The following is a 12,235-nucleotide window of genomic DNA, read 5'->3' on the forward strand; positions in this document are numbered from 1 at the left end:
CCCAGCCAACTCTACGGTGCTTGGAATTTTGTTTTGTTGCAGCATAGCTATGCCAGTAAAAGCCCTAATGTAGATAGTTATATAAGTGCTTGATGGTGAGACAACCTACTTCATTAACTGGAATAAGCTATACTCATAACTGCATTGATAGTAGGGGTGGGGAAGCTCTGCTGCTTAACTATTCTGGCACAGATAAAATGGCAAATCTTAAGTGTAGACAAGGCTTAAGAAAGGGATCCATGGCAGAGTGTTCTCTGATAGGGCCCCTATACCCTTGGTATTTGCATGGTATGTAACAGTATGAGTTCTTTATTTATAAGGCATATATAACATATCACTGGCCCACAGAGAACTGGGTGAAGTTGGTGGAGGACTCTGGGAGACATTTTTTTATTGGTATTTATTCAACGTTTGTTTGTGCTGCTATGGGAATATGATTGGAGGGAAAAAGGAATGTTTATTTGGAGTTTCTAACAGTCTGTCTAAAGCACCCAGAGCTCCAAAGGAAACTCGTGTTTGTTGTAGTATACATTTGAAGAAATAAGTCAATAGCTAAATTTCCATACACTTCTCTGGGGCCAAGATTTGGCCTTCAGGCTGGAATTTACAATCCTGCACAGGCCAGGGCTTTGCTCAGACTCGCCACACAGAGTAAAAATCATTTTATGCAGCAGAACAATGTAACACTCAGCATAAAACTATTATAATATTTTTAATCAGTCTAGTTCAGATTTCACATTGTGTTATTACAAAAGATACACTGGATGCCAGTAAATACACAGTACAATAATGTTCTTTGGAAGTCTCTTTCAAAAACAAGTATTTTAAAAACAACCAATAATTTGGATATACGTAAAAGATGCACAAAAAATAGAGACAGGGGAACAACAAGAGCTCCTCTGCATAGCACTGTTCTTAAATCATATACAAATGTAATTTGCAGAGACCTAAATGATAGCAATTAGCTATTTTGTCATGATTTCTAATGTGCCCCTCATGGTGATGTCTGTACTCTGAAATACTACTTGTGGTATTACCTTTATCACAGCCCATGCACTAACGCGAGGGTAGGAAGGATGGTCTAGGGGGAAAAGGATACTAGAGTAGGATGAGACCCGAGTTCAATTTGTGTGTGAGCTTGGGCATATCACTTCTTCCACCCTTTGCCTCGGTTCCCCCATACATAAAATGGGGATAACTGCCTATGTCACAGGGCTCTTGTGAGAATAAAATCCATTAATGATTGTGGAAAGCCATATTAATACCTAGATAGAAGGGCAGGTAGGGAAGAACCATTCTGATATAATAATGTACTTCCTGACAGCTTTTTAGATAAGCTACATCACTTTCTTTGAGAGTCTTCTGTAAACACTTTTGCTACTTTCTTTGGGGCTTAGGTAGAAACCAGCAATGCAAAACATTAAGCTCTGGTTCAAAACTGTCATAATGTCACAATAAAAAATAACCCATTAAGAGCTTCTAGACCATCTTTCATTCAAAGATATCTAAGTACTTCACAAATCAGCCTAATTCTCCTATAGGATATTCATGTAGAAATTATTTTCATCTACCACCAAAATGCAGGCACATCGGAGGTGAAACAGCAGCTCTTTAACAGTACACAACACTACTGCTGCTTACCAAAATAGAAATACCTGTCTAACAAATAGCTCAAGTTTTTTTTTTGAAAAATAACCACAAGTAGTCAGGACCTCTGTTGTTCATGACATCCAACACACAGTACTTCTAGCAGCAGTGACCACTGGTCTATGTCAGACTATTAATTCAGTACAATCTTAAAAGGGAGAGTCCTAATGAATCATCAACTTTTCCTGTACCACGTAAGTATTCTTTAGTGACCCCAGACTGATTTTGTTTCCTCTCATGAGGTCTCAAGATTAGGTAGAATATTCGCTGGTAAGGGGTATTCCTTTTCACCTAAAATACTGGATCAATATAAGTTGTCTTTCTTCTGAAGTATCGTAAGCTCTTAATCATTTTCAGGTATTAACAGTTTTCTTATCTGGTTTCCATCAACAGAGGAGATTATTAACTCCATACCCTCAGAGATTTAATGGACAAATCTGTTCCTATCAATTGAATGTAAAGCTAAATCTGATAATTGTTTTGAAGATTTCCATTTGCACTTAGCTACAAAGATTTCCCTTTTCCTGTGTGTTCAGACACATCATTGGTCCTTGTATGGAAAGTAGAATAAAATCACACTTTAAGAGCATATCTGCCATGGTTTAATAATTTAAAATACAAATTCATATTGTACAGTAGTTCCATGTGGCGTTTCATATCCTCCTTGTGTCTTTCGAAGAATGTGTTTTACAAAGCTGACATCATTTGGCTGCCAGGTACCAAAGAAACTACTCATTTGTTGTATAGATAGTATATTATTGATAACCTGGGAGTGGCAATTTGTGTCCTTCTTTTGCTTCAAAAAAAGTGTAAGAAAGAGTGATCAGATCAACATTGGCCATTCTTGGGTCCTCAGCAAATTCAGGATCTATGAAGAAAAATACAGGCATGTCCACTTCCTCTTTGGGATTAAGCCGCTGTTCTTCAAAACAAAAGCACTGTACATGGTGGAAAGTGGGAACAGTTACAGAACAAATATGTACACACTGCATGTTAAAAACAGCCTTTAAGTGTTCTGTTTTTTCTAGTGCTCCTACTTTGATAAATTTAAATGTCTAATGGAATGAGATCTGTGATTGTGACGGGATAGCAGGTTCTCTCTTTTACATTGTTTAACAGAGATATGGTCCATGACACAAACTTCTCCCCTATTCGTAATTCATAGATCATCTTCCCTCTCTGGTGAATGAATACTAAGTGGTAATTACAGCAACTGCTTTAATTGAAAAGTTATATTAGGAAAGTATTTAATAGTTTTGAAGTGAACAATCAATACCCTATGACTATTCAACCCACAAGGGCCTACAAGATCGTTAGTGGTCCATCTCCTACACTCTGGGAGCCACTCTAATGGGACTTTTAGAACCCGCCTTCTATGATTTAGCCTAGGCTAAATAGATGAATTGATGCATGCCCATTTGGAAAAGGATAATGTTTGAAATACTGAATTTTTCAGTTCGCCAGTCTAGACTGCCTCACGCGCCTTGGAGTTACACACTTCACCTACTTGTATTTTATTGAAATATTGTCCTGCTTCAAATGGAACCACGTTATACGTAGAGATTCCAATTACTGGTTTGTCTGTAGAATTCTTTGCTTTGTAAAATGCTAGTGCAGTCTCTCCTGGTACAACCTGTTTAAAAAAAAAAAAAAAATACAATTATTGTATTTAATTTAAGTTCATTACACCACTCTCACAAAGTTCTGTAGGACTTCCGTTGTTAAATTTATTCCAGTGATAATTTTTTTTTTAGCTACCTTAAAGGCAGATTCTCTGCACGTTATCTATTTCCTATATTTCCAACATTAGTGAATCTGGAAAAGTGATTGTAAATTAAAAACAGTATTGAGAACTAGCTTTAATATCCACACACAAAATTAATCATAATATGGATACATTTTGGATCTTATCCTACAAGATATTGGACTTCCAGGTTATATCTACACAGCCCACGTGTAGACTGTGGTTTGAAGTTGTGGCTTTGGATGGAGCTTGGGCTCTGAAGCCTTTTTCTTTTTTTTGGGGGGGGGGGGGGGGAAGAGCCTAGACTAAAGCCCATGCTGAAACTTTAAAGTGCCATCTATACAGCATGCTGGGAGGCTTGCTGCTGGGAGCTATGTAGACATACTCCCATTGACTTCAGTAGTTTAGCACCTTTTTGGAGGCTTATGACACCATACAAAATTGGGTCTTTGTAGATGTCAGATTAATACACTTTGGTATATAAAGTCCAATAGCACTGTTGAAAAAAATATCAAAACACTAATTTCAATAATGAATTCAAACAAACTGATCAAGGAACATGACTGACCTCAGAAGAGCCCGTGTTGGTAACCAGTTTTAAACAGTAGCAATATTATTAAAGGTGTAAAAAAAAAAAAAATCAAGACAGAAATAATCATGCAAGAATACTGACAAGAAGAGCAAGTGCCCTACTTGACCTAAGCTCCAGTGCTGTACTTTACAATGTGGAGGTGGACTGCTTTGCCCCTGCCTGCGTGAGCCCTGCAGACTTCAATGCCCACCTGCATTGTAAATTGCAAGACTGGGGCCCCAACTTGCGGTTTTGCCCTTGTTTGCAGCCCATGCAACTTTTATTAACCTTTTCTACAACGTTCTAAGAAACTAATCTACAAACCAATGTGTATAGCAGCAACCAAGACAAATATTTGGTAAGTAAAAATATTTCAATCATTTGATTTTGCCCCTTAAATTGAAATCAAAAACCTACAATTATTTTTAAAATTATGCAAAATCCCTTCGACAGTATCCTTTGAATCTGTGTCATTCACATTTATGAATTCAAATGACAGTAGCTTCAATAATATTATTTGAATGAGTGCTGAAAAATAAGACTCCGGTGCTGTAAATACTTTAGTCCATGAATAGACCTACCTATAGCCTTGATCCCAAAAAGGCTCATACCCATGTTTAAATCTTTTCAAGATCAGAGCTAATGTATGTATTAGAAGCTAACATAGAACAAGTTTTAAACAGTTAAGATTTGAAGCCTCAATTTTTCAGTTTTGTAAGTTTTTTTGTAGCTTTGATAATCATTGTATGATGTCTACATGAATTGTTGTGTAAGTTTCTTACGTATATTTCTGTTTGCTGAGGTCTAAAATTCCAGTGTAGACTTGCATGCACATCAGCATTGAAAGTGACCTTAATGATGCGATCTTTAACAGGTTCCATAGTCTCAATCTGGTCTGAATCATGGCCTGCTACTGCTGACCCACCTAGTCCAGTAGCCTTTAGAAAAAGAAAAGTTGTAGTTAGCAGTATTAAAATTGAAAACTTGATGTTTACTTTCTGGTACCTGAAATACCAATTTCAACCTCTGTAGAAAGAAGGTTAAAGGTAACACTACCACCTTAAGAGCTAGTCAATTTCAGGAAGAATTGAAAGTAGTGTCAGGTACTACTCTTCCCTAGGAGTCCCCTGACCAAATCTATTTCTTTTTCATTGATTTTTTTTTTCTTTTCCCCTTTACGAAAGGTTCCAGACTGTAGTGGGGAAAGTGAAAATTACCATATACACAGTAAACAAACTGGAGCAAAAGGGAACAAGTAATTTTGTTACACTGCCCTTTTGAAACAACTAATAATAAAATTAAAAAAAAAAAAAAAAAAACAGGCAAGTGCATAACAGGGTCTTAGCCATTAACTAGGCTCCTAGGTGCTATGGTAATGCAATCAATAAACAGTAAGTGGATGGCACTGATTTAAAATATATGGGGCAGAAGGCTGAAGCAAGGAGAGGGAAGTGAGAACCCTGTGCCCCTGTAGAGCCTGATATTTAGGGTACATCTATGCTTACGGCAGGGGGAAGAGTATGTACACTGTTTGCCCACCTAGCATAGGTATACATAACAGTGTAGACCAGAGGTTCTCAAACTGGGGGTCGGGACCCCTCAGGGGGTCACAAGGTTGTTAGATTGGGGGTCACAAGCTATCAACCTCCACCCCAAACCCTGCTTTGCCTCCAGCATTTATAAGGGTGTTAAATATATAAAAAAGTGTTTTTAATTTATAAGGGGGGGTCACACTCCGAGACTTGCTATGTGAAAGGGGTCACCAGTAAAAAAGTTTGAGAGCCACTGGTGTAGACAGAGTCAAGGGTTAGGTGGGGAGAGTGCCCTACCCACCTGAACCCTAGGCTATATACCCTACACTGCTCTCTACATGCCCAAGAAATGCCCACCACATCCACACCGGTATTCTTAGCAGCCAAGCGTCCTGCTGCGAGAGCTTTCCCTGGCGCCAGACCCAGCAGGGACAGGAGTGGGCGCAGGCTAGGGACACAGGTAGTGTGTGTACCTAACACCGCCTTAAGCCTAGATTGTAGCCTTAGAACAAAGGGGGAGAGGGAAGGGGGGCAACATCTCTGCAGCATCCCTAAACCTCCCAGAGTTCTGGCCCGGCCGGTGGGGGAGTCCTTGGCGGCGGGGCAGGGGGAGGGCTGGGCCAGCCGGTGGGGGAGTCCTTGGCGGGGGGGTGGTCCTTGTCCCGGCCCTGACCTGGCAGTAGAGGCGGTAGAGCGGCACGGCCGCGTAGGACATGCCCACCATGCCCACGGCCGCGGCGGCGATGTAGGTCAGGACGGTCCTGTTCCTGCGTCTCCACTCCTGCTCCTGGCCCCGCGTGAAAGGGTTGGGGCGCGCCACCCCTCGCGCCTGCTGGAGCCCAGGCCAGGCCTGGCGGCGGGGGGCGCTGCCCGGCCCGCGGGGGGCCCATTGGCTGGGCGGGGCCCCGGTCCGAGGGCACTGGCCACAGGACGAGCCCGCCCGGGCCAGGGGCTCCCCAGCGCCTCGGGCCCAGACACTGAGCAGGCGGGGGCCCGATCCGGCAGCCACGCACGGCAGCCGAAGGACCCCGAGGCACCTCCAGCCCCGCCCGCACAGCCCCATCCTCCCCTCTCACGTGATGACCCGGGTCTGTCGGGCAGGGCGGCACTTCACACACGTGATTCGCTATTCTCGCGAGACTCGGCGCTCAGGTGGCTGCGCGGCAGGGACCGGGCAGTCTCCAGACTCGGTGGCGCACAGTCTACGGCGGCCGCAGGGGGTAAGTTCGCGTTCTCGTTGCCCCGACCCCGCCCCCTCCCGGCCAGGAGCTGCGGGGAGTCCCGTCGGCTGGCGCGTGTGGCGCAGCGGGGTTTGTCTGTCACTTTCACCAGGGCTTTGCGCTGATACCTCACCCACCTCCTGGGAGGAAAGGGGCCATGGTGCCTCGCCTCACAGAGCTCCCAGGGGCGGGGGCAGCGCCCTCAATGGGGGCATGGCAGGGGCGGGGGGAACCCTCAACGGGGGCATGGCAGGGGCGGGGAAAGCGCTCCCAATGGGGAGATGGCGGGGGCGGGGGAGCGCTCCCAATGGGGAGATGGCGGGGGCGGGGGGAGCGCTCCCAATGGGGGCATGGCAGGGGCGGGGGGAGCGCTCCCAATGGGGACATGGCAGGGGCGGGGGGAGCGCTCCCAATGGGGACATGGCAGGGGCGGGGGGAGCGCTCCCAATGGGGGCATGGCAGGGGCGGGGGGAGCGCTCCCAATGGGGGCATGGCAGGGGCGGGGGGAGCGCTCCCAATGGGGGCATGGCAGGGGCGGGGGGAGCGCCCTCAATGGGGGCATGGCAGAGGCGGGGGGAGCGCTCCCAATGGGGGCATGGCAGGGGCGGGGGGAGCCTTCAATGGGGGCATGGCACGGTACGGTAGGGGGGGCGCTGCCATTGGGGACATGGCAGGGGCGGGGGGAGCGCCCTCAATGGGGGCAGGGCAGAGGCGGGGGGAGCGCTCCCAATGGGGGCATGGCAGGGGCGGGGGGAGGCCTCAATGGGGGCATGGCACGGTAGGGGGGGCGCTGCCATTGGGGACATGGCAGGGCAGGGGGGCTGCTCCCAATGGGGGATGGGGCAGTGAGGGCGCTGCCAATGGCGACAGAGTTGGCAAGAGCACTCGCAATGGGGACATGGCAGAGGGAATGGGAGCGCTCTGAATGGGGTTGGCCCAGGGGCAGCGGGAGCGCTCTGAATGGGAACATTGCAGTGGCAGTGGGAGTGCTCTCTCAGTGTGGCTGCCCCAGGGAAGGGGAGCACGCTGCTTCTCCCAAAGGTCTGATCTTGCGGGAGTGTCACCCCACAAAACCCTTCTACCCACAGGGTTGTACCCAGCAAAAATGGTTTTTCTCTGCAGGGTCATCCAGTGAAGCACTGTGAGCATTCCCCAGGCTTCCAGGGTGTCCCAGCACAGGGAAGGCTCATGGCTGTTTCTCTGTCAAGGGACCTTTTGCTGCAGGGACATTTCTCGGGGGCTACATACCATTATACTGTTGTAGGGAAGTTCCTGTGGCCTGCAGTGCTTCTGGGGCCGTGCAGAACCTCACCATAGCCTCGTGTCAGACTGTTTGCATTGGACCAAGCAAGCAGCCTGCCGTGGATTGCCACGCTATGGTGTTAGGAAGTCTTGATGCAGCACAGTCAACGTTATAACATGGCACGATGGTGCTTGGTTGCAATGTTTCACTGTAGTGTCTTGGTTTTTTGGCCAAGTCCATCCTATTGCATCACAATACTTTCCTGCAGCACACTGGTGTTTTCAGGCAGTGCCCTTCTGTGAAGTCGTGCATAACAGTGAGTTGATGAAGTTCAGAGTCGTTGTAGTGGCATCTTCATACAGAGTGATGGATGTAATGATGTAATTCCATTTATTTGAACAAATGGTTGCAAATGGCGTGGCCTGGGACACAAGCCAAATTTTTGAACGCCACATCCCTACTCTGTGTCCTGACCTGATGACTTTTTGCAGTGGGATCAAGTTTGGGTCAGTGGGTTATATTTTGCTGCATTGTCACCCCATTGTGTATTGATTTGACTATATTTTGATAGAAAATATTGACAAGTTATGTAACATGCCAATGTGATGTTAGCAGTAACAATTTCACGACAATCAAGTTCACACAAATTCACAAAGGTAGCTAATCCTAACTATACTGGCCCCACACACTATAGGTGACAATAGCATTATCTAGAGAAGATGAATGAATGGTGACACCTTGAGCAAAAATTCCTGGGGAAGCTTAGTCTCTCTTTTAAAAATTTTATTTAATATAAATATTTTTATTTACTTTTTTACAAACATATACTTATGGACAGAAAGAACAAATTGGACTGTGTCTTTAAAAAGAAACTTTATACATCCAACAATTGATGGAAAATTTGAAAGTGGTGCAAAGTGTTTGCCATTATTTAGGATGTGTATGGGGGAATTGGAAGTATCAAACCCTAACATTGGGGGTAGCTATGCTACAATCATTATATTAGTTGATGGGTTTGAAAGAATACCAATACTTTTCACTTTTATGTAGAACTTCATCCAAGGAACTCAGACTTTTGCAAATTTTATTATGCTAAACTTCAGGACACCTCTTGTGAATGTAGGTACTTATCTCTACTGATTGGTAAATGATGCATGGAGAAGTCAAATTATTACTCATGCATTGGTTTTCTGAGAATTAGTTTTTGTTTAGATTTTCAAAAGGCTTCCGAGTTGCAGAACAAGCTCTACCTGATTTTGGTTTTGTAATTACTTGGATTTTTCTGATTTATGAGTTCCTTTTTTTACATCGCTTTAAGTCAAAACCCACACAACTGAAACATTAAGCTTTGGATCCTACAGTTGGGCTGCGTTTTCAGACTGAGTGGCACATCTTGTTTTCAGGTGCTGCTCTAGAGGGTGACAAGCAACTGCACCAAATGTGGCAGCTAATGAATTTGCTGCCTTCTAAAATGAGGTATACCAGCCCATCCTTGTAACACACTGGTTGCACGAGTCATTGAATGACTCTTGTTACAATCAAGGACACTTGTTTCTTCAGCCAAAAGGGGTGAAAACAATATTTGTAATTCTCCTTGTTAACAAAAGGGGAAGAGATATTAAAAGCAAGGGAGGATGAAGTAAGTCATGTTCACTTAAAACCAACATGTTTGAACTAGACGTTAAATGAACCGGTAGGATATTTTCAAACCAGTAATGTTCCAGCAGTTTATCAGATGACTATAACCTAAATACATTCAGGAATGTTTCTCATGGACTTACAGTTTTGGTGAGGCTATTATAGGAGTGACCCTTTTGCATAGTTTCATTAATAATATTTAATTGCACCTTATATCCCATACCTGTATATCTGACTTTCTTATAGGCTATAAAGCAAGACTGTGCTTTATAGCAAGTCCCAGAATTTGAAAAGCTATGGTATCAGATCCTTTACTGTATATGGAACAAGATGGGAAAACTCTATAATCAATATTGGAAGAAAATCAGAGTTCATATTCTCTTCTTTAGGATTATATTGGGGTTCCTCTTACAATGTAATCACGATTACTGTATTGGGTTTCACAGAAGGTTTAAATCACAAATCTAAATCTGTGTAAATCTTCACTGTAAATCTGGAGGAGCTCCATTTATGCCAATGGAGTTACTCTGGATTTATAGTGATACAACAAAGAACTGAGCTGAGGATGTTAGGCTTTTGGTACTTTGTTCCTCAGCAGTCAATTCATGAACCAGTTATGCCCAGAAGTGATCTCTTCCCACTTATCTTCAGGCAAACAGTCTTGAAAAAATTGGTACAGTATGAGAATTTAAAAATAAACATGTCTGCAAGTTTCTAAAAGTGGTTTCTCCTTTTTTTACAGCAATCTTTAATCTCGGTTGTGGGTCTGTCATTTATCTTTCAGAATCTTCTATTCCAAACATTTAACAATTAATCTAAGAAGATGGCTGCTACAGAGTCCCTAAATTTACATAAAAGGTAAGTTTTGTTTGTTTGATTTTTATTTTAACAAGAATGTAGTAAACCCGGGGTTACTGGATCAAGTTCTCATTGTTAGCATTGGTGGTGATGGTGTGTTGTTTCACTAAGTTCTTAAAGGTAAACACAGTCCAAAGCAGGTTCTTACAAATGTAAATATTTTAATTTTGTTAATTTCTTGTTCACAATGGCCGTAGAGATTGAAGGCCTCTGTCTTTCCATTGAAAAAGCTTCCCCAGATCGCCACACAATCCTGCCTCAGCTCTGCCTCAGAGCAGCGACCCCTAAGGGTTGGAGAATAATTCAGTCATCAAGTCCATTCATTCCTCAATCTCCCTACTGAGACTGCCTTAAGGTTGCAAAATAGTACCGACTGTGGTTATTTTTTTATAATGTAGACACATGTTCACTTGGTACTAGATGGAGACCACCAAACTCCAAATAAAAACAGCTTTTAAATCTTTCAGTCATTTAACCTACACTGGTTGCAAACCGATGCCCTTGAGATGAAAAGCTGCATATATTATAATTATAACTAATATTCCCTTGAAAACTTTCTTGTTGTAGAATATCATACTATAAGTTTACTGAAGATGTGTCTTTAATGAGCTTCTCTTAGGAATGAGCTAGCTACAATAAGGTCATGCCAAATATGGAGTTTATATGTTATAGCACACTACTTCTCTGCATAATAACGTTTGCATTTGTCTTGTATTTTTCATGCAAAAATCTCAGTGTTCTAGAAACATTAATTAATTAGCTTCCTAACAACTCTGTGTCAGAAGTAAGTGTTATATTAATTTTACAAGTGGTTATAGTTAAAAGCCTTAAATCAACTGTTACTGAACCTTTGTTATTTAATTCAACTTCTTACTGAACCAATGGAACCTTTCCATGATTAGCTCAAAATAAATGGCATTCAGGAATCCTAACTCCCAGATCCTTCTCAAACCACTAGATAACCATGCCAAGCATGTCAGCAAAAATGATAATTTAAAACATACACAAACAGTTTGTGCAGAATTGTATCATGACTGTTGTGCTCATGCACAACTTGCTGGGTTCTGCTCTCAGTATTGGCAAACTAACTTATCATATTCACAAATTTGTAATGATACTGGCAAAAGATAAGCAAATTAATAGCCATCTTAATTTCAGTTGCAGTGGAAACTGAAAGAAGAAAACAGTATATTTACCAGATGGAAAAGTACAAAATCAATAAAGAAATAAATTGTCTTCATGTTTCTTACAAACAATTGAAAATTAAAAACAAATGTCCTATGCAGCAGTTGGCTATATCCTTTTAAAGGGCCAAAGAAACTTAGCTAAATATTCTTCATAGTTAGCTGCATTGTCACTGATACCAGATCATGGTTCTTCAGAAAGCTTGATTATTATTTTTTTGAACAGTGGGTGTGTACATGAAAAACGTGCACACAGTTGCATTCCTCATTTGGGTGTGCTGTGCAAGGATGATGGTCGTGCATGACTGGTCATTTGTAGATGTAATTTACCCAGTTTCTCTGTGCAAACACAGGCACATGCAGATTAGGCACAATCTTTGTGTGTGAAGCTGCACAATTTTCCAATATGTTTAGATAATATGATGATATATCAGTAATGCACATATTCAGGTGCTAATTGAGATTTACAGGAAGTTTAAACACTACATTCCTTGTGTTTAAAATAGCTATGTACAAGGGAATAAAAAAAAAACAATTAACATTAACAACGAGGAGTCCGGTGGCACCTTAAAGTCTAACAGATTTGTGTTAGATAATC

The 12,235-nt window shown here is 42.8% G+C and overlaps 2 protein-coding genes across 2 annotated transcripts in view; one reads left to right on the top strand and one right to left on the bottom strand.

Moving 5' to 3' along the window:
• Positions 1–2,227: 2,227 nt before the first annotated feature.
• On the bottom strand, positions 2,228–6,557 carry LOC135887771 (cytochrome c oxidase assembly protein COX11, mitochondrial). The gene is made up of 4 exons (XM_065415522.1): positions 6,168–6,557; positions 4,745–4,900; positions 3,155–3,280; positions 2,228–2,585 (listed from the first exon to the last, which is right to left on the bottom strand). The coding sequence occupies exons 1-4, from the start codon at positions 6,555–6,557 to the stop codon at positions 2,403–2,405; spliced, it is 855 nt and encodes a 284-aa protein (XP_065271594.1). The 3' UTR covers positions 2,228–2,402.
• A 61-nt stretch (positions 6,558–6,618) lies between these two features.
• Positions 6,619–12,235, top strand: part of STXBP4 (syntaxin binding protein 4) — a 135,824-nt gene continuing 130,207 nt past the window's right edge. Inside the window, exons 1-2 of the mRNA XM_065415521.1 lie at positions 6,619–6,714; positions 10,338–10,453. Coding sequence (XP_065271593.1) covers positions 10,419–10,453 — 35 coding nt within the window. The 5' untranslated portion in view covers positions 6,619–6,714; positions 10,338–10,418. The remainder of the gene's footprint in view (positions 6,715–10,337; positions 10,454–12,235) is intronic.

This window comes from Emys orbicularis, chromosome 13 (assembly GCF_028017835.1).
Source record: "Emys orbicularis isolate rEmyOrb1 chromosome 13, rEmyOrb1.hap1, whole genome shotgun sequence".
NCBI classification, from domain to species: domain Eukaryota; kingdom Metazoa; phylum Chordata; order Testudines; family Emydidae; genus Emys; species Emys orbicularis.

What these genes read in the sequence shown, in the direction of transcription:
- LOC135887771 (XM_065415522.1), bottom strand. Translation starts at nt 6,557, where the DNA reads ATGGGGCTGTGCGGGCGGGGCTGGAGGTGCCTCGGGGTCCTTCGGCTG. An exon ending in TCTACCGCCTCTACTGCCAG is followed by an intron (nt 4,901 to 6,167) that starts GTCAGGGCCGGG and finishes CTTTTTCTAAAG; the next exon opens with GCTACTGGACTAGGTGGGTC. An exon ending in CTCAGCAAACAGAAATATAC is followed by an intron (nt 3,281 to 4,744) that starts GTAAGAAACTTA and finishes TTTTTTAAACAG; the next exon opens with GTTGTACCAGGAGAGACTGC.